General features: G+C 36.9%; 1 protein-coding gene across 6 annotated transcripts in view; it reads left to right on the forward strand.

Annotated features, from left to right (window-relative positions):
- ARHGAP32 (Rho GTPase activating protein 32) overlaps nt 1-27,637 on the forward strand; it is a 749,023-nt gene that overhangs the window by 617,870 nt on the left and 103,516 nt on the right. For 4 of the 6 annotated variants that reach the window (XM_053691545.1, XM_053691546.1, XM_053691547.1 and 1 more), the window contains one exon: nt 18,955-19,104. In XM_053691545.1, coding sequence (XP_053547520.1) covers nt 18,955-19,104 — 150 coding nt within the window. Of the gene's footprint in view, nt 1-8,315; nt 8,331-9,811; nt 10,619-18,954; nt 19,105-27,637 lie in introns of those variants that run through there. The other 2 variants (XM_053691550.1, XM_053691549.1) reach the window with 2 other exon arrangements.

The raw sequence follows: 27,637 nt of genomic DNA on the forward strand, positions 1-27,637 counted from the left end.
ACAGATTTATGCTATGTATGGGGAGTTATTCTACATATACACAGATTTATGCTATGTGTGGTGAGTTATTCTACATATACACATATTTACGTTATGTGTACAGAGTGTGGGGAGTTATTCTACATATACACAGATTTACACTATGTGTACAGAGTGTGGTGAGTTATTCTACATATACACAGATTTACGCTATGTGTACAGAGTGAGGGGAGTTATTCTACATATACACAGATTTACGTTATGTGTACAGAGTGTGGGGAGTTATTCTACATATACACAGATTTACGCTATGTGTACAGAGTGTGGTGAGTTATTCTACATATACACAGATTTACGCTATGTGTACAGAGTGTGGTGAGTTATTCTACATATACACAGATTTACACTATGTGTACAGAGTGTGGTGAGTTATTCTACATATACACAGATTTACGCTATGTGTACAGAGTGAGGGGAGTTATTCTACATATACACAGATTTACGTTATGTGTACAGAGTGTGGGGAGTTATTCTACATATACACAGATTTACGCTATGTGTACAGAGTGTGGTGAGTTATTCTACATATACACAGATTTACGCTATGTGTACAGAGTGTGGTGAGTTATTCTACATATACACAGATTTACGCTATGTGTACAGAGTGAGGGGAGTTATTCTACATATACACAGATTTACGTTATGTGTACAGAGTGTGGGGAGTTATTCTACATATACACAGATTTACGCTATGTGTACAGAGTGTGGTGAGTTATTCTACATATACACAGATTTACGCTATGTGTACAGAGTGTGGTGAGTTATTCTACATATACACAGATTTACGCTATGTGTACAGAGTGAGGGGAGTTATTCTACATATACACAGATTTACGTTATGTGTACAGAGTGTGGGGAGTTATTCTACATATACACAGATTTACGCTATGTGTACAGAGTGTGGTGAGTTATTCTACATATACACAGATTTACGCTATGTGTACAGAGTGTGGGGAGTTATTCTACATATACACAGATTTACACTATGTGTACAGAGTGTGGTGAGTTATTCTACATATACACAGATTTACGCTATGTGTACAGAGTGAGGGGAGTTATTCTACATATACACAGATTTACACTATGTGTACAGAGTGAGGGGAGTTATTCTACATATACACAGATTTACGTTATGTGTACAGAGTGAGGGGAGTTATTCTACATATACACAGATTTACGTTATGTGTACAGAGTGAGGGGAGTTATTCTACATATACACAGATTTACGCTATGTGTACAGAGTGAGGGGAGTTATTCTACATATACACAGATTTACGCTATGTGTACAGAGTGAGGGGAGTTATTCTACATATACACAGATTTACGCTATGTGTACAGAGTGTGGTGAGTTATTCTACATATACACAGATATACGCTATGTGTACAGAGTGAGGGGAGTTATTCTACATATACACAGATTTACGCTATGTGTACAGAGTGTGGGGAGTTATTCTACATATACACAGATATACGCTATGTGTACAGAGTGAGGGGAGTTATTCTACATATACACAGATTTACGCTATGTGTACAGAGTGAGGGGAGTTATTCTACATATACACAGATTTACGCTATGTGTACAGAGTGTGGGGAGTTATTCTACATATACACAGATTTACGCTATGTGTACAGAGTGAGGGGAGTTATTCTACATATACACAGATTTACACTATGTGTACAGAGTGTGGGGAGTTATTCTACATATACACAGATTTACGCTATGTGTACAGAGTGAGGGGAGTTATTCTACATATACACAGATTTACGCTATGTGTACAGAGTGAGGGGAGTTATTCTACATATACACAGATTTACGTTATGTGTACAGAGTGAGGGGAGTTATTCTACATATACACAGATTTACGCTATGTGTACAGAGTGAGGGGAGTTATTCTACATATACACAGATTTACACTATGTGTACAGAGTGTGGGGAGTTATTCTACATATACACAGATTTACGCTATGTGTACAGAGTGAGGGGAGTTATTCTACATATACACAGATTTACGCTATGTGTACAGAGTGAGGGGAGTTATTCTACATATACACAGATTTACGCTATGTGTACAGAGTGAGGGGAGTTATTCTACATATACACAGATTTACGCTATGTGTACAGAGTGAGGGGAGTTATTCTACATATACACAGATTTACGCTATGTGTACAGAGTGAGGGGAGTTATTCTACATATACACAGATTTACGCTATATGTACAGAGTGTGGGGAGTTATTCTACATATACACAGATTTACGCTATATGTACAGAGTGAGGGGAGTTATTCTACATATACACAGATTTACGCTATGTGTACAGAGTGAGGGGAGTTATTCTACATATACACAGATTTACGCTATGTGTACAGAGTGAGGGGAGTTATTCTACATATACACAGATTTACGCTATGTGTACAGAGTGAGGGGAGTTATTCTACATATACACAGATTTACGCTATGTGTACAGTGTGTGGGGAGTTATTCTACATATACACAGATTTACGCTATGTGTACAGAGTGTGGTGAGTTATTCTACATATACACAGATTTACGCTATGTGTACAGAGTGAGGGGAGTTATTCTACATATACACAGATTTACGCTATGTGTACAGAGTGAGGGGAGTTATTCTACATATACACAGATTTACGCTATGTGTACAGAGTGTGGTGAGTTATTCTACATATACACAGATTTACGCTATGTGTGGTGAGTTATTCTACATATACACATATTTACACTATATGTACAGAGTGTGGGGAGTTATTCTACATATACACAGATTTACGCTATATGTACAGAGTGAGGGGAGTTATTCTACATATACACAGATTTACGCTATGTGTACAGAGTGAGGGGAGTTATTCTACATATACACAGATTTACGCTATGTGTGGTGAGTTATTCTACATATACACATATTTACACTATATGTACAGAGTGTGGGGAGTTATTCTACATATACACAGATTTACGCTATGTGTACAGAGTGTGGTGAGTTATTCTACATATACACAGATTTACGCTATGTGTGGTGAGTTATTCTACATATACACATATTTACACTATATGTACAGAGTGAGGGGAGTTATTCTACATATACACAGATTTACGCTATATGTACAGAGTGTGGAGAGTTATTCTACATATACACAGATTTACGCTATGTGTACAGAGTGTGGGGAGTTATTCTACATATACACAGATTTACGCTATGTGTACAGAGTGAGGGGAGTTATTCTACATATACACAGATTTACGCTATGTGTACAGAGTGAGGTGAGTTATTCTACATATACACAGATTTACGCTATGTGTACAGAGTGAGGGGAGTTATTCTACATATACACAGATTTACGCTATGTGTACAGTGTGTGGGGAGTTATTCTACATATACACAGATTTACACTATGTGTACAGAGTGTGGGGAGTTATTCTACATATACACAGATATACGCTATGTGTACAGAGTGAGGGGAGTTATTCTACATATACACAGATTTACGCTATGTGTACAGAGTGTGGTGAGTTATTCTACATATACACAGATTTACACTATGTGTGGTGAGTTATTCTACATATACACAGATTTACACTATGTGTACAGAGTGAGGGGAGTTATTCTACATATACACAGATTTACGCTATGTGTACAGAGTGTGGTGAGTTATTCTACATATACACAGATATACGCTATGTGTACAGAGTGAGGGGAGTTATTCTACATATACACAGATTTACGCTATGTGTACAGAGTGTGGGGAGTTATTCTACATATACACAGATTTACGCTATATGTACAGAGTGAGGGGAGTTATTCTACATATACACAGATTTACGCTATGTGTACAGTGTGTGGGGAGTTATTCTACATATACACAGATTTACGCTATATGTACAGAGTGTGGTGAGTTATTCTACATATACACAGATTTACGCTATGTGTACAGAGTGAGGGGAGTTATTCTACATATACACAGATTTACGCTATGTGTACAGAGTGTGGGGAGTTATTCTACATATACACATATTTACGCTATGTGTACAGAGTGAGGGGAGTTATTCTACATATACACAGATTTACACTATGTGTGGTGAGTTATTCTACATATACACAGATTTATGCTATGTGTGGTGAGTTATTCTACATATACACAGATTTACGCTATGTGTACAGAGTGAGGGGAGTTATTCTACATATACACAGATTTACGCTATGTGTACAGAGTGAGGGGAGTTATTCTACATATACACAGATTTACGCTATGTGTACAGAGTGTGGTGAGTTATTCTACATATACACAGATTTACACTATGTGTACAGAGTGTGGGGAGTTATTCTACATATACACAGATTTACGCTATGTGTACAGAGTGTGGTGAGTTATTCTACATATACACAGATTTACGTTATGTGTACAGAGTGAGGGGAGTTATTCTACATATACACAGATTTACGCTATGTGTACAGAGTGTGGTGAGTTATTCTACATATACACAGATTTACGTTATGTGTACAGAGTGAGGGGAGTTATTCTACATATACACAGATTTACGCTATGTGTACAGAGTGTGGTGAGTTATTCTACATATACACAGATTTACGCTATGTGTACAGAGTGTGGTGAGTTATTCTACATATACACATATTTACGCTATGTGTACAGAGTGAGGGGAGTTATTCTACATATACACAGATTTACGCTATGTGTACAGAGTGAGGGGAGTTATTCTACATATACACAGATTTACGCTATGTGTACAGAGTGAGGGGAGTTATTCTACATATACACAGATTTACGCTATGTGTACAGAGTGAGGGGAGTTATTCTACATATACACAGATTTACGCTATGTGTACAGAGTGAGGGGAGTTATTCTACATATACACAGATTTACGCTATGTGTACAGAGTGAGGGGAGTTATTCTACATATACACAGATTTACGCTATGTGTACAGAGTGAGGGGAGTTATTCTACATATACACAGATTTACGCTATGTGTACAGAGTGAGGGGAGTTATTCTACATATACACAGATTTACGTTATGTGTACAGATTGAGGGGAGTTATTCTACATATACACAGATTTACGCTATGTGTACAGAGTGTGGGGAGTTATTCTACATATACACAGATTTACGCTATATGTACAGAGTGAGGGGAGTTATTCTACATATACACAGATATACGCTATATGTACAGAGTGAGGGGAGTTATTCTACATATACACAGATTTACGCTATGTGTACAGAGTGTGGGGAGTTATTCTACATATACACAGATATACGCTATATGTACAGAGTGAGGGGAGTTATTCTACATATACACAGATTTACACTATGTGTACAGAGTGAGGGGAGTTATTCTACATATACACAGATTTACGCTATGTGTACAGAGTGAGGGGAGTTATTCTACATATACACAGATTTACGCTATGTGTACAGAGTGTGGGGAGTTATTCTACATATACACAGATATACGCTATATGTACAGAGTGAGGGGAGTTATTCTACATATACACAGATTTACACTATGTGTACAGAGTGAGGGGAGTTATTCTACATATACACAGATTTACGCTATGTGTACAGAGTGAGGGGAGTTATTCTACATATACACAGATTTACACTATGTGTACAGAGTGAGGGGAGTTATTCTACATATACACAGATATACGCTATATGTACAGAGTGTGGTGAGTTATTCTACATATACACAGATTTACACTATGTGTACAGAGTGAGGGGAGTTATTCTACATATACACAGATTTACGCTATGTGTACAGAGTGAGGGGAGTTATTCTACATATACACAGATTTACGCTATGTGTACAGAGTGAGGGGAGTTATTCTACATATACACAGATTTATGCTATGTGTGGGGAGTTATTCTACATATACACAGATTTACGCTATGTGTACAGAGTGTGGGGAGTTATTCTACATATACACAGATTTACGTTATGTGTACAGAGTGTGGGGAGTTATTCTACATATACACATATTTACGCTATGTGTACAGAGTGTGGGGAGTTATTCTACATATACACAGATTTACACTATGTGTGCAGAGTGTGGTGAGTTATTCTACATATACACAGATTTACGCTATGTGTACAGAGTGTGGTGAGTTATTCTACATATACACAGATTTACGCTATATGTACAGAGTGAGGGGAGTTATTCTACATATACACAGATTTACGCTATATGTACAGAGTGAGGGGAGTTATTCTACATATACACAGATTTACGCTATGTGTACAGAGTGAGGGGAGTTATTCTACATATACACAGATTTACGCTATGTGTACAGAGTGAGGGGAGTTATTCTACATATACACAGATTTACGCTATGTGTACAGAGTGTGGGGAGTTATTCTACATATACACAGATTTACGCTATGTGTACAGAGTGTGGTGAGTTATTCTACATATACACAGATTTACGCTATGTGTACAGAGTGTGGTGAGTTATTCTACATATACACAGATTTACGCTATGTGTACAGAGTGAGGGGAGTTATTCTACATATACACAGATTTACGCTATGTGTACAGAGTGAGGGGAGTTATTCTACATATACACAGATTTACGCTATGTGTACAGAGTGTGGGGAGTTATTCTACATATACACAGATTTACACTATGTGTACAGAGTGAGGGGAGTTATTCTACATATACACAGATTTACGCTATGTGTACAGAGTGAGGGGAGTTATTCTACATATACACAGATTTACGCTATGTGTACAGAGTGTGGGGAGTTATTCTACATATACACAGATATACGCTATGTGTACAGAGTGTGGGGAGTTATTCTACATATACACAGATTTACGCTATGTGTACAGAGTGAGGGGAGTTATTCTACATATACACAGATTTACGCTATGTGTACAGAGTGAGGGGAGTTATTCTACATATACACAGATTTACGCTATGTGTACAGAGTGTGGGGAGTTATTCTACATATACACAGATATACGCTATGTGTACAGAGTGAGGGGAGTTATTCTACATATACACAGATTTACGCTATGTGTACAGAGTGTGGGGAGTTATTCTACATATACACAGATTTACGCTATGTGTACAGAGTGTGGGGAGTTATTCTACATATACACAGATTTACGCTATGTGTACAGAGTGTGGGGAGTTATTCTACATATACACAGATTTACGCTATGTGTACAGAGTGTGGGGAGTTATTCTACATATACACAGATTTACGCTATGTGTACAGAGTGAGGGGAGTTATTCTACATATACACAGATTTACGCTATGTGTACAGAGTGAGGGGAGTTATTCTACATATACACAGATTTACGCTATGTGTACAGAGTGAGGGGAGTTATTCTACATATACACAGATTTACGCTATGTGTACAGAGTGTGGGGAGTTATTCTACATATACACAGATTTACGCTATGTGTACAGAGTGTGGGGAGTTATTCTACATATACACAGATTTACGCTATGTGTACAGAGTGAGGGGAGTTATTCTACATATACACAGATTTACACTATGTGTACAGAGTGAGGGGAGTTATTCTCTCACACTCTGGTCATATCTGATCTTTGGCTAATTTTCGGAGTGCTAACCAGCCACATGTAATGACTGGTTATTTATCGCACAACAGTTAACTGTTGAATTTGCACGCTTACAGGCGAGCAGTAAATTAGCATCCCACTTGTAATCTAGCCCTTAATGTATTATTTAATGTTCTAATATTAATTGATTGTTGCTTTGATAAATCTTCTTTAAATCTTTGCCTTCATTTCAGAAAATATAGTTATTCTTTTATAGAGAAGCTGAATACAGTTTATAAAATACGTTTTTATTTAATGATTTCATTGACATTCTAGTGATTTTACTGTGACAAAAGCACTTACCGTTGGATATGTACAATGTAAACCCCACGTATCTTTGCACAACCGGATTTTTCAGGTTCTACAGTAATTTTATTGATACTTATAGTGTCTCACACTGTCAGCTCTGCAGTAGGAGATCTGTGCTTTACATTATACCTCCAGGCAATGTAAGCACACATAAGTCAGTAATGTGGTGTAATTGTTTACTTATTGAATATCTTCAGGACATGGACAAGCTGCATAATCTATAAATTGTACTTCTTTCTCTGATGTGCAGACATTTGCTGCCTACCTTCTCCTGTCTAATGTATTTCACAACATTAGCAGTGATGCACAAAATACAAGTGTTCTGCTAAGAGGAGAGATGGTCTATTTATGCTGAAAGCTAAATGTTTTCTAAACCTCAGGTCAGTAATTATTACCATTTAAATGTTGTATTGCCACATTAGTTACTTAATCTAACAGTGTATAGAACATTTAAAGGGATAGAAACGTCAAAATGAAAACTTGAATGAGTGCATTTCAATTTTATAGAGAAGCATTTTGTTAAAGTGAATGTAAATTTTGATGCTAAAGTGCTCAGCTTTTAAAAATATGATTAAAAACAGGGGCACTTTAATTAATCAAAATTTACATTTCACTCCTGTTGTGAAAAAATACTTACCTTTTAATCTTCACAGCAGCTCCAGCTTCCTCCGGTCGTCGCAAGCCATTTCTGATGTCAGAAATGATGGATAGGTCATCCTCCAATCACAGCTTCCCCCGGGGGAATCCGTGTCTGATTCAATGCCGTTATTGGATGAAGCCGGATTCCTCATTTTAAACACAGGAAGAGGCTTTGCGACGGGCGGAGGAAGCTGGAGCGGCTGTCAAGATTAAAAGGTAAGTATTTTGTATTTTGATGAATTAAAGTGCCCCTGTTTTTAATCGAATTTTTAAAAACCAGGCACTTTAGCATCAACATTTACATTCACTTTAATATACTTCCATTTGCAAAAATGCTTCAAGTAAACGTTACTTTTTTTAGCAGCATACACACATATGCTGTGAGAGCACCCGGCATCATAGTTCAAACACTAGACCTTCTCAGAGAGTTAGCAGTTGCTTATATGCCACAAACTAAGGGCTAGATTTATACGCGCCCCTGTACGCCTCAGCTCGCCTGTGGCGGGGCGAAATTACCCGCAGGTAATCAAAATTGCACATGAGTGCAATATCGACCGCTGCCCGCGCACAGCCAATCACGCGAGGGCAGGATCTGTCAATCTCCTCGGTCGGACTCGACCGCAGAGATTTAATTTCGCTATTTTAGAGGTGGCGAAGAGCGTAGGGAAGCAGCGGTCTGGTGACCGCTGCTTGATAAATTACTGCGAGCAAGTTCTTGTGAGAACTTGCAGCGGTAGGGGCTTGATAAATTGAGCCTTAAGCCTTTTGCAGACAATTCACACCACAACCAGCTCTCTGGGCTTGAATACTACTGTATAGGTCCTCACAGCATATGTATGTATGCCACAGAAAAAAACTGTCCTATATTTTAATTGAAGCACTTTTGCTAATGGAAGTATATTGCAAAAATGCTTCTATTTAAAAATGAAATGCAAACGTATCCATTTAAAAGTTAAATAATATAATACACACGGTAAATAAAAAGCTAAAATGATAATAATTAGTAGGAGATTGTAATATAAAATGCTTAATTATGTGGAATTAAAAAAAACTGGGGAGAGTGGGAAAACCCCACCATTTTTATAATTAAATTACAGGAAATGGGTGTAAATAATAAAGTTTATTATATGCTTTTTGGGGTACTGTGGATAATTGTTTCATTACTGAGGTCACAGTTTGAGTTTTCTGTCCATATAAAACATCTGCAATGCATTATAATTAAAGAATAAAAGGTATCTCACTTGGAAATGTCATTTTAAATACAAACTAATTTACTGCAAGACCATAGCGGGACAATTCAATTACAATGTAACAAAACAGACCTCACTTTTTCTGCAAATTCCTGTTTCTCTCTCTGAAAGGAGAGATAATTGTACTAGAGAGTAAACCAGAGGGGGGAGGGCAGACAATACACCTGGTAAATAAGGATCCAGGGCTGGTTTACAAGAATCAGTGGCAGCACAGCATGGTTTTGGGAGGAGCAATACCTGGGAAGGAGGAGACAATGCTGCTGGCAAGGGAGTGGAGGCTGGAGAGGGTTATTCCTTTAGTCTGCAAAACAAGAAAATGGTGTGCAAGTGAAACCAGGAGCTGACTGGGTTAAACAGAACTGGGACAAACACACAACAGGAGTTATAGGACAATGAAGGAGGTATTGGAAAACTAAAGACCACAGCAAGATAGGTACAAAGAGAAAGTGACACCATTCTAAGGAGTCAGCAGACGGAATCCAGAGCCAACAGGGTGGATATAATAAGAGAGCTGGGATTTCATTCTTATGGAATAATTGTGACAAGTTGCAAAAGAAAATGTGCATGTGAGGAAATCAGGAAGTGCTTTATGGATGGGAAGAGACACGAATAGAAATTGGTTATTGGTCATTGTGATGTTGCTAATGGGTCAGAAAGTAATGTGAAAAGGCAGAAGATTGTGGTAAAAACAGAACAAGAGTTTTTCAGCTGTCACTAAAGGAGGACATTTGTTCTGGGCTTGTAAAGACATTGGTTTGTCCTCAGATCAGCAGAACTTGGTAAGAATTCTACTGTCCCCTCCTGTCTGTGCTTTTTCACAGTACTCTCCCGATTCTCAGATAAGGTATAAGGACACCCTGGTGTGTCACTGTCTTTATCTGAGGGTGTTAGCGCTGCAAAGATACTAAACTACAAATAAATGAACAGAAAAGTTCCTGTTACCTATCTCTTTAAAGAGACAATCCAGTGCAAGAGTAAAATGCTTTAAAGGGACATTCCAGACAAAATTGGAATCCACACGGATGCATTTCAGTATTGAATAGAAGCATTTCTGTAATGTTTTTGTATCAGCTAAAATGCTTCTTATAAAAGCTATAACTGTTTTAAAAGTGTATTTAAATATGCACAGTGCACCAACATTTTAAACATAGCACTTGCTCAGAGAGCCTAAAGTGCTTGTAGCATGTGGTAATGACTCAGTTTGTTAATTGCTGACATGATACAGGCCTCACTGGTGCTCTGAGCAGCTGCAGTATTTAAAATGCTGGTGCACTGAGAATATCTAGCTATGCTTCACATGCACGTGCAGTAAAATATGTTAACAATAAAACTGATAACTTTTACTAAAAGCATTTTTGCCAGTACATTTATATTGTAATTATGTTTCTATGTTTCTATTCAAAGATGTAATTCATCTATGTGCATTTAAAGTTTGACCGTAATGTCCCTTTAATTTAAAGGGGTATAAATGCCAATAAAGGTTTGTTTTTAACTGATGCAAAAGGGTTAAACTAAGTCCAGGTCACAATTCCAAAATGCCCCAGTGCTGCTGGCAAGAATGTGGCTTGTGAGCCAGTCATGGACAGGAATACAGTTTTGGGTCTTCCTAATTGTGATGCTGCATTTATTTCCTTCATTATGACAGCAGATATTTTTCCATTGTGGTTCTAACGTTTTTGTGGTGTCTATCAGTGGATTAGTCCTGGCACCCACTAAAGTGCATTATGGGATCTCTTTCTTTCAGTGCCAGGTTCTAACTATTTTTACGACATTAACGTTTCACCGGAGACACCTGGCTTCTCAATGAATTTATTGTTATTTTTACTCGTGGTTTCGTAATATCAAAGGGAGTTTCTACATTTCAGACTCCAGGCAGGAGTCCAGGATAAAGTGGTGGCATGCATCAGCTAAAAAACATGCCAGGGAAGTTTAATATGAGGGCAGCCGTTGGCAAACACTGTATATGTAAGGGAAATAGGGTATTGTATACAACAGAAAACAAATACCTTAGTGGTATGAAATTCACATTCTTCTTCTATTGATGTATGTAACAAAAGCTATATACACGTACGGCAGCCATATATTGTGTATTGTGTTCATGTAACCCCACTCCTCAATAAGTCTGTTCCTTAAAGGGATGTGTAATGTATTCTCCTGTGCTTAAAACCAACCTTTTTATTATAAGTACATCACTGTTTGCCAGTAGGATTCTGGGAATCTTCTTATCAGCCAGTGAGCTACAATTTCACGGACCAGATGTTTGGTCATGTGCTTTGTGTAAATTTCAAAATCAAAACAGCTTTAACTTAATCTTTTTCTCAAAAAAAAAATAAATAAGATATTTGTAACCTAGACAAATAGTACAAACTTATTAAAAGTGGTATCTGACGGGGATAAAACTGTAATACCTTTGTTTTCCAATAGTACTGAATTTACTAATATGCAGGGTAAATCTACTCATGTTAATGAATCAACTAGTTTCAGAATTGTTTCGCTTGAGTGCTCTTGGAATTTTGCATGACTCCTAGTGAACTGAAATAAGTGTATCCCCTTAGGGACGGGATACTATTTAGCTACAAATATAGTGTACACATCCCTTGGCCCCTTCTCCTGCACTATAAACTGTGGGGTCTGGAACAGCGAGGGGGAGGCAGGAGGGCTTCCTGCAACATGGTCGTCCTAGGAATGTACTCAGTATGCCTTGTATAGGGAGGGTGCTTGGTTGTGGTTAAAATGTTTGCTCTTTTCTTTCCAATATCTATCTACCATTGTGTGTGTGTATGCATACGTGTGTATGTATGTGTGTGTGTATGCATGCGTATGTGTGTATGCATGTGTATGTGTGTGTGTATGCATGTGTGTGTGTGTGTGTGTGTTTGCATGCGTGTGTGTGTGTTTGTATGCATGCGTGTGTGTGCATGCGTGTGTGTATGCATGCATATGTGTGTATGCATATGTATGTGTGTATGCGTGTGTGTGTGTGTGTGTGTGTATGCATGTGTATGTGTGTATGCATGTGTGTGTGTGTATGCATGCATATGTGTGTGGTATATATGTGTGTATAAAATATTTTATAAATAATGTGTGTGTGTGTGTGTATATATATATATATATATATATATATATATATATATATATATATATATATATATATATATATATATATATTTATCTTTACATCTGCCTGAGATGATACATACATATCATCATATATAACAGTATAGATAATTATCATTAGGATGGTCCTTTCCTCTCACACACAACCCCTGCAGAGGAAGTTACCCTCCACCCACTTGATCCCTAAAAAAGTTATTCTGTATACCGACTATGTTTACAGCGCTGCGGAATCTGTTGGCGCTATACAAATACCTGATAATAATAAAATATTCGTCTTATTTTTATGTGATGGTGTTTTGTGCCATTCTGCTTTGAAAACACAAGTCCCTTTTCTGTAAGTATATGTCAGAGAGAAAAGTGTATCCCTATGAATGAATACATGACTATACCTGGGCTGCCCCGCCTCTTACTCACATACACACACATATACGTGTGTGCACACATACACACACGCATGCGTGCGCACACATACACACATGTACACATACACACACATATGCGTACACACACATATACGCATACACACATGCACTCACATGCACATGCACACACATACTCACATACACACACATAAACGCGTGCGCACATATACGCATACACAGGGTGAGGTTGACATTTACATATGGTCCTCTTAGTTAATTTATACATTCAACAACTCCTTAAATCTTATGTTATTTTCAGTAAGTTTAAGCAAATATGGTTTACTATAATTCACTGTACTTTATTTAGTTATTTTATAAGTGCATTCATGCAGGCCCATTTATCAAGCTCCGTATGGAACTTGAAGGGCCGTGTTTCTGGCGAGTCTTCAGACTCGCCAGAAACACAAGTTATGAAGCAGCGGTCTAAAGACCGCTGCTTCATAACCCTGTCCGCCTGCTCTGAGCAGGCGGACAGGAACCGCCGGAAATCAACCCGATCGAATACGATCGGGTTGATTGACAGCTCCCTGCTGGCGGCCGATTGGCCGCGAGTCAGCAGGGGGCGGCGTTGCACCAGCAGCTCTTGTGAGCTGCTGGTGCAATGTTAAATGTGGAGAGCGTATTGCTCTCCGCATTTAGCGAGGTCTTGCGGACCTGATCCGCAGTGTCGGATCAGGTCCGCAAGCCCTTTGATAAATGGGCCCCATGATGTGGGATTTTTATTATACAGATTGGTGTTGTGTTGGACTCCGACACAGTCCCTATCCACTGCTGTAATATCATTTTAAGCCCATATATACCTATAAATATACAACTAATATCCGCTTGTATGGAAATACTTACTGTATATACTGATATATGTTTTTTGCAGACTGTATCTCAGTTACAACCATAGACTGTGCCGCAAGGGCAAATTTGTATTATTATTATCTGAGAAACAGAATGCACAAAAATAGACATCTCTGAATTCAAATTATGGTTGTTATCCTTTTTGTATATCCTCCCTTTTTTTTTTTTTTTTTTTTTTTTTTTAAAGATGTATTGCTCATTAAAGGGACAGTATACTATAAAAAAAACTCCCTTTTAATGTGTTCCCAATTCTCCATTTTGCCTGCTAAAGTTATTAAATTGTTTGAAGATTGATTCTTTACTTTTATCTTGTAATTTGAAATAGGTCCTTTTGCCAGCGTTATCTATATGACCCACATGAACTATCAGTCTACTGTTGTAAAAAGCAAATACAAAAGCATGTGATAAGAGGCTGGCTGTAGTGGCTTAGAAACAGGCAGAAATGTAGAGGTTTAAATGTTATAAAGTATATTAATATAACAATGTTGGTTGTGCAAAGTTGGGGAATGGGTAGTAAAGGCGTTATCTATCTTTTTAAACAATAACACTTTTTGTGTAGACTGTCCCAATAAAGTATTGGTTATAAAAAAAAAAGTTGTGTAAATAGGTTGGGGGGAGATCATTCTCCCAGTAGGGGGTTGGGCAGAGAGGCACTACAATCTTAATTTTCTATTGTTCTATAAAATTATTTGTTTCACTGTGTACAGAGAGATAAGATAAGGAGGATTTTGTGTAAACATAGAAAGATACGCTAATGAGGTCAGCTTTCCACATAAACTTAGCCGATTTTATTGGGTTGTGTATACAACTATTTAATATGCTGTTCTAAATAAACTCACTTTTGCTCAATGCTCTCCACCAATAGAACTACAGGATTTGTACCCATCAGCCAATTAGTAATGGATACAAGGGTATCTATCAGCTGTGTACAGAAATGCATTTTCTGTTATTTGTAGCTTAAAGAGACGATGTAGTCAACATTAAAGGGACAGTCAACACCAGAATTTTTGTTGTTTAAAAAGACAGATAATCCCTTTATTACCCATACCCCAGTTTTGCATAACCAACACTGTTATATTAATATACTTTTTACCTCTGTGATTACCTTGTATCTATGCATCTTCTGAGAGCCCCCTAATCACATGACATTTTATTTATTATCTATTGAATTTCATTTTAGCCAATTAGTGCAGTGTCTGCCAATAGCCACGGGCGTGAGCACAATGTTATCTATATGACTTGCATGAACTAGCTCTCCCCTGTTGTGTAAAGCAAATAAAAAAGCATGTGATAAGAGGCGACCTTCAAGGGCTTAGAAATTATCATATGAGCCTACCTAGGTTTAGCTTTCAACTAAGAATACCAAGAGAACAAAGGAAAATATGTGATTAAAGTAAATTAGAAAGTTGTTTAAAATGACATGTCCTATTTGAAACATGACATGTTTTTTTGGACTAGACTGTCCCTTTAATCTTTCATAATTCAGATAAGCCATGCAATTTTAAACAGCTTTCCAATTTACTTTTATCATCAAATTTATATATGCTCAAACTGATTTCTAAACTGTTGAAGACCACCTCTTATCTTAGTGCGTTTTGACAGTTTTTTTTAGACCATTCTAGTTCATGTGTGCCATATAGATAACATTTTACTCACTTCTGTGGGGTTATTTTGAGTCGTCACTAATGGGTTAATATGCAAGTCTGTTAAAAGCACAGAGATAAGGGGGCAGTCTGCAGAGGCTTAGGTATAACGTATTCACAGAGGTAAAACGTTTATTAATATAACTGAGATAAGGGGGCAGTCTGCAGAGGCTTAGGTATAACTTATTGACAGAGGTAAAACGTTTATTAATATAACTGTGTTGGTTGTGCAAAACTGGGGAATGGGTAATAAAGAGATTATGTATCTTTTTAAACAATAAACATTTTTGAGAAGACTGTCCCTTTAAACTTGTGTAACCTTTTATCATATTAATATTATTGGGGATTTAGTCAGCAGAATGAATTGTAATTTCTGGTTGGCCTGTTGCTTGTGAAATGGACAGGAATGCTTCTGATCATTGTGCATGATACAAAATAAAGCAGCAAACCCAGTGCCTGCATTCTATCTGTACACAAAGCCTACTGCTCTCAGTGTCTTCACTATAGATTTGACAGTGGTGTTGTATACATTGTGCTGCAGGCTACGGTTACCAACCCCCCCCCCCCCCCCCCCCCCCGGTTTTGCTTTTTAAAAGTAGAACAAAAGTCACTGTTCTTCAGCTGATTTCTTACCTGTTTGTACAACGTATTCTCTAACTGGTAGAACTTCTCCCTTTTCAATCTCTCATTCACATCACGCCGCACAATCAGATTTTTTACTTCAACGCATTTTCATTCTTTGAAATATTTTATGGTGATGAAAGAGAGGCACGGAGTACTTATGCACCCAGGGAGGGGACTCTCTTTCCTTGGTCCATCAGTTATTTATTTGTTTATTGGGGGAAACAAAAAAACAATCCTATTCATCTCTTTAAAGCGACTGTTTAATGATACAGAGAGAAAAACACAAAAAACTTCATTTATTCTGTTGTGTAACTTGCTTATTACTTTTAAAAAAAATTGTATTTCTTTTGTTGAAACTTAGCTCCTTTCTATGAGAGCATACTGAGGTAAGCTCAGGAGTGTTCACGTGTCTAGAGCACAATATGGGAACAGTGTTTGCAACATTTCGCTTAAAGGGCCATAATACCCAAATGTTTAAACACTTGAAAGTGATGCAGTATAGCTGTAAAAAGCTGACTAGAAAATATCACCTGAACATCTCTATGTAAAAAAGAAAGATATTTTACCTCAAAAGTTCCTCAGTAGCCACATCCCATTGTAAAGGATTTCTAAGCAGCAAATCAGTATGTCTGTCCCGGGACAGGCGAAGGGATGAGCCTTGTGCACTTTCATGTTATTTCCCTATTCAGTGTAAGGAAGTTTACAATGAAATCTCATGAGAGTTAAGTCAAATCTCATGAGGTCACAGTAAAAGAGTTCATGACCTCAGCACTGCTGATGCTGATTGGCTGCTGTTCATTTCTTCATTTTTTTTAATATTTTTTTTACCTGCAGCTGGGAGCAGCTGAGTATAACTTTTTACACAGAACTTACTCTGCTGAGCTGAGGAAATTGTGAGGTAAAATATCTTCCTTTTTTACATAGAGATGCTCAGGTGATATTTTCCTGTCAGCTTTTTACAGTTATACTGCATCAGTTTCAAGTGATTTAGTTTAGCATATGAGTATTATGTCCCTTTAAAGTAAAAATGAAACTTAAAATTACTGGATAGAACATGATTTCTTTAAAGAACTTTCCAATTTATTTATATTCTCAATTTTGTTTAGTTCAATTGGTATCCTTTGTTAAAGAGCAGTCCTAGGTGAGCTCAGCTCATGAGCTTGCATGTGTCTATAGCCATCTTGCAGTAGTGTTTGCAATATTGTTTATTGCAGTGTTATATCATTTGCAAATACTGCTGCCATAGACTGCTAAAGACGTGCATGCTTCTAAGCTCCTTTTAGCCTTCCCAGGCTTGTGCTTCAACAAATAACAAGAGAACAAAGTGATTTTCATTATAAAAGTAAATTACAAGGTTGTTATAAAATTGCAAGCTCCATCTAAATCATGAATGTTTAATTTTGACTTTACTGCCCCACGTGCACACTTCAGAACCTACTTCAGTATGCTGTCATGTAAAGGGAGGGGCTAAGCAGAAATACAGAGCACCGAGAGAGAAAAATATATTTTGATAATTAAATTGAGAATATTTTTTTATTTTGTTTTTTTTTTCCCTCTGTATCGTACATTATATCACAACTCAGTTTAGTCTTAGACTTCCAAACAAACTGGTTTGGTCATTTATTAAAAAATATTTTGAGCTAATTCACTTTTTGTATTTTATAAATGTTTAAAATTCTATGAATTATTAAAAAGCATTTCAACTGGTTCTCTGATCATATAACAGTTGCATAAAAATAAGGTTACTTTATGGCTGATAAACTGTAGGTTATTCATATCTTAAAAAACAATGTTTCACAGTAAATGAATTTCCCTATAGCAATACATCTATAGCAGTAGCTACTGCAGTAGTAGACTTTCTATAGTAGTCACTGATCAATATATCTATAGCAGTAGCTACTGCAGTAGTAGACTTTCTATACTAGTCACTAAACAATATATCTATAGCAGCAGCTACTGCAGTAGTAGACTTTCTATAGTAGTCACTAAACAATACATCTATAGCAGTAGCTACTGCAGCAGTAGACTTTCTATAGTAGTCACTAAACAATATATCTATAGCAGTAGCTACTGCAGTAGTAGACTTTCTATAGTAGTCACTAAACAATACATCTATAGCAGTAGCTACTGCAGCAGTAGACTTTCTATAGTAGTCACTAAACAATATATCTATAGCAGTAGCTACTGCAGTAGTAGACTTTCTATAGTAGTCACTAAACAATATATCTATAGCAGTAGCTACTGCAGCAGTAGACTTTCTATAGTAGTCACTAAACAATATATCTATAGCAGTAGCTACTGCAGTAATAGACTTTCTATAGTAGTCACTAAACAATATATCTATAGCAGTAGCTACTGCAGTAGTAGACTTTCTATACTAGTCACTAAACAATAACTGCCTAGTGATGTAATAAAGCTGTGTCCCAAGGCTGAACATGTGATTGTGTCCTCTCTGTACAGTGTCTCGAAAACACGGAAAACTCATCACATTCCTGAGAACCTTCATGAAGTCCCGGCCCAGCAAACAGAAGCTGAAGCAGCGAGGGATCCTGAGGGAACGCGTTTTCGGATGCGACCTTGGTGAACACCTTCTCAACTCTGGCCAGGATGGTAAGAACCTTCAGACGTTGCTCAGATTTTATTTAGAGCAAATATTTATGGATTAATTTACTTGCAATAAAGTTTTGAGATTCTAGCATAGATAAGTTTCTATTCATACTAATGGAACTTTACAGTCATCTTTTTTTCTTTGTTTTATCTAAAAGAGGGCTTTATTTTTTTGTTCTGGACAATGGTTTTCTTGTTACGTGTGCAGAGATCTTCTCCACCAGTAAAGCAGAGGCAGCTCTTCTTTTTAGTCAGTGAGGACTATTAGGAAGTACAAAGCCAATGCTGCACCGTTGGTTTCTTTTTTTAAGCTTAAAGGGATAAGAAAGTGAAAATCAAACGTGCATGGTTTAGTTAAATTCACTTCTGTTTTCAAATTTACTTTGTTCTTTGGAATTCTTTTGTTGAAAAAGAATGTACTCATCACACACTACTAGGGGCTAGCTGGTGATTAGTGGCTACACATATTTGTCTCTTGTCATTGGCTCACCAGATGTGTTCAACTAGGTCCCAGTGGAGCGTTGCGGCTCTGCTGCTGACTTTAATCCCTTTGCAGGCGGTTAGACACAGTGCAATATTAAAATGTTCTCACATATTAGACAGTTGTTTGCCTTTTATATCCCTTTAAACAGCTTTTACTTTTAAAAAAAATTGTAGACAAAACATATTTTAACATGTGTAAATGCCACATGTTCTGTTAGAATGGAAAACAGATCAGCAAACGGAAGTGACGTTCCGTTAGCTGTCTGATAAGAAATACGCACTGCATATGCGCTCCTCAGCGGAACATCAATACCCATTCGATTCTTGGGCAGTATAAAAAGCGGCAGAAAGTCACAGGACTAAAATAAATGTTGTAATAATTAGGAAGAAACGGCTCTGTGCAGATTTGTTCCATATAGCAGCAAAAATTACATTTTATTTCCTTGCAGTCAATATGACTTTTGTCATTTATTTTTCTAAATTTACTTTATTTGTTCAGATATAAAATGTGTGGGTAATGGGCAGACGCATTGAGATGGAATTTTATTTAAATTCTTTTATTGGTGTAAAATCTGTGCACATTTCACAACACTTCAATATATTAGTTAATTGTAATGACAATTACATTTCTTAAACAATAGCACAGATTCAAACATTTTGTTAAAACATGTGATAACTAGGTAACACTGAAAAATAATATAGTAAATGGCAAAATAACAGGATATGTCCAGTCTAGGGATATAATATAATTTATAGTGGTAATTAATAAGTTATTATTATATCATGTGGTCGTCGTTTTACAGAATTGTCTAATTCCCAATGTACTCGCAGTTGCCCCAGGAGAAACGGTTGAGGTTCTGTTGTATTCGTCCCAGATTGCTTGTATCATTATGAAACTATCTGTATTCCCTTTCTTATAGGCGGAGTATTCTTCTAACTCCAACAGTTCGGAGACTTTAGCTCTCCACATTCCCAAGAAAGGAACATCTTTGAGAGGAGTTTGAGAGGTATAGTTTCGCGATGTTGGTAGGGGGCCGGATCATGTTGTTTTTATGTATGTGGGTGTTGATATAGTTTTGAAGTCTTCTATAAGAAAACCAGTTGCGTGCCCAGTCATACCCCTTGTCTACTAACTGGTCCTGAGTGCATAAGGTTTCATTTGCGGTAACATTATATATTTGCACCTCGTCATCAGTCGAGGTTTGGGAGCGTGAATTTGTCAGTAGTTTTAAAGAAAAGTCAGAGTTGTGAAATAGGGAGGTCAGGGGGCTCGGGTTGGAGGACAGGTGAGGGTAATGACGAGAAGCCGAGTCCCAATGAAGGGCGGTTTCTCTAGTGATTGGGGAGATGACATTTTAAATTTGAAGAGCGCAAGACTAACAGTTCCGTATTGGCAGTGAAAACTCACCACTTTTGAAAAACAGCTATACACAAGGTTTTGTCAAACATGCCACAATCCAGCAGATCATTTTGGCCGTAGAACAGATAAAAGCACTGCGTTATGACAATTCAGGCATTACTGGGAAGGACTGTGACTTTCTGCCGCTTGAATACTGTCCAAGAATCTGATGGGTAGTGAAGTGCTACTGAGGAGCGCATGCGCGGTGCGTATTTCTTATCAGACAGCTGACGGAACGCCACTTCCGTTTGCTGATCTGATATGTTTTCCATTCTAACAGAACATGTGGCATTTACATATGTTTTGCCTACACATTTTTTAAGTAAAAACTGTTTAAAGGGATATAAAAGGCAAACAGCTGTGCTAATATGTTAGAACATTTTAATATTGCACTGTGTCTAACCGCCTGCAAAAGGATTAAAGTCAGTAGCAGAGCCGCAACGCTCCACTGGGACCTAGTTGAACACATCTGGTGAGCCAGTGACAAGAGACAAATATGTGTAGCACTAATCACCAGCTAGCTCCTAGTAGTGATCTGAAATGTTTGCTATTCTGGCAGAACACCACAAGTTCATATGCATAGCCTATTATTATTTTTTTTGTACAGTGTTCCTTGAAAGATCTTTATCTAATATGTTGTTATGTCCTGTAATAAATAGACATCTAACAGTAAAATACACTTCGCACAGGATTGCTATCTTTATTAGTTTTTATGTGAATATTTAAAAATACATTACAAAATAAGAAGCATTTGAGATTGATTAATTTTGGAACATTTTGTTAATACTTCTCAGAAAACTTTGGACTTGTCCAGTTAAACAAAAAAAATAATTATTACATACTCTATATTGCTGTGCATTTTAAAAATACTATGATTATAAATGATTTTACATTTTCTCTATACGTGAATTTGTGACTAGCTTATGGGAGTGAAATTAAAGAGAATTTCCTGTTTTATTAACTGTCAAGAAACCTGCTAAAATGTTTACATCACCAGCTCACATTTGGCAGCAGACACTATCGGCGGCTGTAATTATAGGGCAGAGCTCACTCTTGCTTTGGGGTGTGACTTCTAGAAACTGGTGGAAAAGGTGCTCCTATTTTTTAAAGCCTGGTCATACTCAAAACCTGAAACCAGGTGTGTGAGTCACACCTGGAGGGGAAGCTGTTTCCCCCTGTCACAGCAAAGGGCCCTTGGTATAAAGGAGTTAATCACATGAAATGGGAGGTTGGATTTGTGTTATTTTTGTACAACCGGAGATGCACAGAGTCACATGCCTGTATTCTCCCGCTGAATCACTGTATCAATCAATGTCATGTGCCGTACGTTGTATCTTCCTCTGCTATTTATATTACAACCAAGGTTTGTTCAAGTGGCTGCATGTCTGACTCTTAGTATACCATGTATCAGCTTGTGTCTGTGAACTTCAGGCAGAGAGCAAAGCCTGATACTTTAGCTAAAAAGCCACTATGAAAAACTAAAAAGCCAAAGTAAAAAATAAATAAAACTAGTGGCTACAAAGCATAGATTCCTTTAAAGGGTTACGTTTTTAAAAAAATCGTTATTATAACCATATTGCTAGATGTAACATATATTTTTGCATGTATCTATTAAAGTAGCTATTTTAATATGTAAAAGTGCATTATCAGCTAGGAAAATCTTAGGAACGCGAAGCTAGGTTCATTTATCCATACATCATCCCATAGAGGTATTACGAGTTATGTGCAATACAAACACGACCTCACGTTCGCATTGTATAAAGCATTGCGCTCACAAGAGCGCGCTTTCATAGGCTCCAATGGGAGCCTCGTTCTGATGCCGTCATACATGGCACAGACCCTAAGCGCAGCTATGGGGGTAAGTAGCGCAACGATGGGCAGAAAATGTAAATATATATGTATTTGATTATATACATAAATATTTATATGTTAATATGTGTATATAAGCATGTACATATATATTTACAGGGAACACACAGTTCAGAGAGACCGCAATGTAGAGGTACTTTTCAGTGCCCCACACCGCCAACTTATAACCTCTTAAAACTGCCTAGTGTAGTTATTTAAAATAAAAAAGCTAATTTTTTTTCATTAAAAATAAAAGACCCTCTATTTTGAGGGCATTTGGGGCATTTTAGAAAAATCATTTTCTTAGCATTAATCAGACACTTGTGATAGCTGGAATATTCCTGTTTGCAGGCACGCTATAAATTAGCGCACCACTTGTAATCTAGACCTTAGTAAGTGCTAGAAATAAAGCAAAGAATACCTGATAATAGTATAGAAATATAGTTTTTAAATGATATCAATTGTTTAAATATTGAAAAAATGTTGTTTTTATATAGTTATGACCACAACCAGGATGTAACCCATGCAGGCAGCAGTTTTGCAACTATGTTATACATTATCAAGGGCACTAGATGGCAGCACTGTTTCCTGTCATTTAGTGCTACAGACGTGCTCGTTACCTATCTAGATATCTCTTCAACAAAGAACAACATGAGTGATACCAATTTTATAATAGAAGTAAATTAAAAACTTTTTAAAAATGTATATTCTTTCTCTGAGTCAAAAGAAAAAGTTTGGGTCATGTTCCTTTAACTAATCTCCTCTGCTGAGGACAATATGGTTTCACTAAAATGTGCAAACAATATGTGTGTGTTCTCAGCAGGGGATAAATAATGAGTAGAATATGGCAGCTCCCTTACGTTACAGAAACTCAAGACAACTAGACAGCCCACAATTTTCAGTTTAAGTACAGTAAAAGAGCACAAAATAAATAATATAAGTATATTGCAAGCTTGTATCACACGTAACTGAACATTTTATATTAGTGTTTAATGTCCCTTCAAATTGATCAAATTAAAGGTTAGGCCCATTTTAAAATGCTATAAAAACTGTTTATATTTTGTAGTTACTTTGTAAAGATAAATATAACCTTTTCATTTATGTGACCTAAAACATCCCTTTTACAGATTGTGATATCTTTTAGTGGGGTTAAAGGGTATTTATAACTTGTTTTGGGGTCCAGGGGGTCGCGCTTTTTAAAGTCTCAATAAGTTGAGATATTTTGGCATACACAGCATTAATATGTTCTCAGCAAATACTTTATGTAATGATCTGTGACTATAATTTGATGTTTCTGTCTATAATGTCTGCCTACGCACACAATTTTTTCACTCTCATGCAGAAATATATGTTCTGTTCAATTATTTCAAACCTGTGGATTGTAAGTTCTTTGGAACAAAGCCCCTTCCTCCTGTAATAATTAGTAGTGGTTAGTCTGTTCTCTTTCTCTGTCACAGTATTACTACTGGTATACCCAGCGCTATGGAATTTAGCTGGCACTTTATAAAAACAATTATAATGGAAGAACTGATGACAGTTTTCTTGAAATATAACTTTTTTATCCCCTTAGCTTCCAAGATGGCTGCAACCCCTTGCACAGCAATTTTTCTAACTCATTCTAATGGGAACAGTTTTATTATTTGCCTTCCTGACCGTGCCCCTTATTGTGTGACGCCCCCATGTTTACCATGTTTTGTGATTAAGATGCTCTGCATATTTCTCCTGAGGAATTACTGGGGAGGGGCCAGTACTTGTTAGGGATTTGTATGCTCTTGTGTCTGATCCTTTTCAGCTGTCCCATCCTGGGACCCTCCAGGCAAACACATGTTCTGTTTTACTTTATAGAATCAGACCACCGATCAATCCACTGTGATACGTCACATGCAAATAATTCCTGACCTGTCCTTTTAAAAAACACATTAAAATGTTACAAACTAAGTACTAAACGCCACGCTGCAGAACAAAGTATACAGTTTGCAAACATTAAAAGTACCTATTACTTGCATTTTTCCACCCACAGTCCTTTATTGATAATTTTGTTGAAGTGGCTTTTTATCTAAAGTGTAATACATCTTGCAGAATTTCTTTGTGCTTGTGAATGTGTCATCCAGCCATATCTGGTATAATACATGCAATGTAAGAGCTATTAGTACAACTGTATCTGGTATAATACATGCAATGTAAGAGCTATTAGTACAACTGTATCTGGTATAATACATGCAATGTAAGAGCTATTAGTACAACTGTATCTGGTATAATACATGTAATGTAAGCTATTAGTACAACTGTATCTGGTATAATACATGCAATGTAAGCTATTAGTACAACTGTATCTGGTATAATACATGCAATGTAAGCTATTAGTACAACTGTATCTGGTATAATACATGTAATGTAAGCTATTAGTACAACTGTATCTGGTATAATACGTGCAATGTAAGCTATTAGTACAACTGTATCTGGTATAATACATGCAATGTAAGCTATTAGTACAACTGTATCTGGTATAATACGTGCAATGTAAGCTATTAGTACAACTGTATCTGGTATAATACATGCAATGTAAGAGCTATTAGTACAACTGTATCTGGTATAATACATGCAATGTAAGAGCTATTAGTACAACTGTATCTGGTATAATACATGCAATGTAAGAGCTATTAGTACAACTGTATCTGGTATAATACATGCAATGTAAGCTATTAGTACAACTGTATCTGGTATAATACATGCAATGTACGAGCTACTAGTACAACTGTATCTGGTATAATACATGTAATGTAAGAGCTATTAGTACAACTGTATCTGGTATACTACATGCAATGTAAGAGCTATTAGTACAACTGTATCTGGTATAATACATGCAATGTAAGCTATTAGTACAACTGTATCTGGTATAATACATGCAATGTAAGCTATTAGTACAACTGTATCTGGTATAATACATGCAATGTAAGCTATTAGTACAACTGTATCTGGTATAATACATGTAATGTAAGCTATTAGTACAACTGTATCTGGTATAATACATGCAATGTAAGAGCTATTAGTACAACTGTATCTGGTATAATACATGCAATGTAAGCTATTAGTACAACTGTATCTGGTATAATACATGCAATGTAAGCTATTAGTACAACTGTATCTGGTATAATACATGCAATGTAAGAGCTATTAGTACAACTGTATCTGGTATAATACATGCAATGTAAGCTATTAGTACAACTCAGTGATGTGCAGACACTAGAGGCAGGTGAGGCAGTGCATCACCTCTCATATGGGCAAAAATATATTTTTTTTTATTGGCTTTAAAAAAAATTGTAATTTTTTTTTCCCAGCATTTTTTTTCCTCACAGCTATATGTTGTGCAATGAAGAGGCACAAGCAGGTCTGCCCACCATTACACAACATGCTGCGCCATCTACTGGATGCAAGTGGTTAAGATCATTGCATGGCCCATTAACTGCTTATTTGAGGCAGTCCTATTTGGGCTGAACCAATCCAGCGAGAGGCATTAGTAAGTGGAACATAGGGTTGGGGCTGGATGTTAAATCATATAAAACAAAACAAGAACGGAAAAAAACAACTTTCATATATTTTGTTGCTGTCCTGTGAACCTGCTAGCTTTGCTAAAATGAAAAAGAGAGTTCTGTTCTTCCCCTCTAAGTGCAGTGGAATGTGCCACTGTCACTTCCTGAATCCTTCCAGAGCAGGAGAGAGGCACAGAGAGCAGTGTTTCACCCACATCTTATTAAAGTAAGATTTTACTGAAAGATTCTGTTAGTGAAAATGATAATTTAATGAAAGTGGTTTAGTGTTTTTTTTACTCTTTTACAGCAAAGGATCGTTTTTGTATTTTGTTTACTCAAACTTTACACCCACTAACTTAGCAGCTTGCCTCTGTACTTCACACTAAATTATAGACTCATTTTCTGAACTCTCTGTAGCTCTGCTGTTTTATTACTTTAAAATGCAGTGATCCCTCTCCCCCCCCCTTGTGTGTGTGTGTGTGTGTGTGTGTCTCTCTCTATCTATCCATCTCTCTCCTTATGTGTTGTTCTCCCCCATGGTCTCTTTCTCTCTCTGTCTCTCTCCCCCCCCCCTCTGACTCTCATCCCTTATGTAATGAAAGAATCTATAAGCATAATTTGCAGCATTAAAGTAAAATGTATGTTTTAAACATATTTTAACGGGCATGGATTTCTAGATCTCATAATCAGAGCAAGCATTGTGTTATCTGGCAAGAGTTTCTGTTACAATCCTTTAGACTAAAATCAGATGTTTACTAAGTTGACCAGTTTTCCAAGACACCATTTAAAGGGACATGAAACCCATATGAAACCCATATGCAAATTTAAATAACTTTCCAATTTACATCTAATATCTAATTTTCTTCATTCTTTTGATGTCCTTTGTTGAAAATCATATCTAAATATGCTCAGTAGCTGCTGATTGGTGGCTGCACATAGATACCTCATGTGATTGGCTCACCCATGTGCATTGCTATTTCTTCAACAAAGGATATACAAAGAATGAAGGCGTATCCTGCCACTGCCTCACCAGTCTCTGACGTCACTGCACGTCACTGGTACAACTGTATCTGGTATAATACATGTAATGTAAGCTATTAGTACAACTGTATCTGGTATAATACATGCAATGTAAGCTATTAGTACAACTGTATCTGGTATAATACATGCAATGTAAGCTATTAGTACAACTGTATCTGGTATAATACATGCAATGTAAGCTATTAGTATAACTGTATCTGGTATAATACATGCAATGTAAGCTATTAGTACAACT

This window comes from Bombina bombina, chromosome 8 (genome assembly GCF_027579735.1).
Source record: "Bombina bombina isolate aBomBom1 chromosome 8, aBomBom1.pri, whole genome shotgun sequence".
Lineage (NCBI taxonomy): Eukaryota > Metazoa > Chordata > Amphibia > Anura > Bombinatoridae > Bombina > Bombina bombina.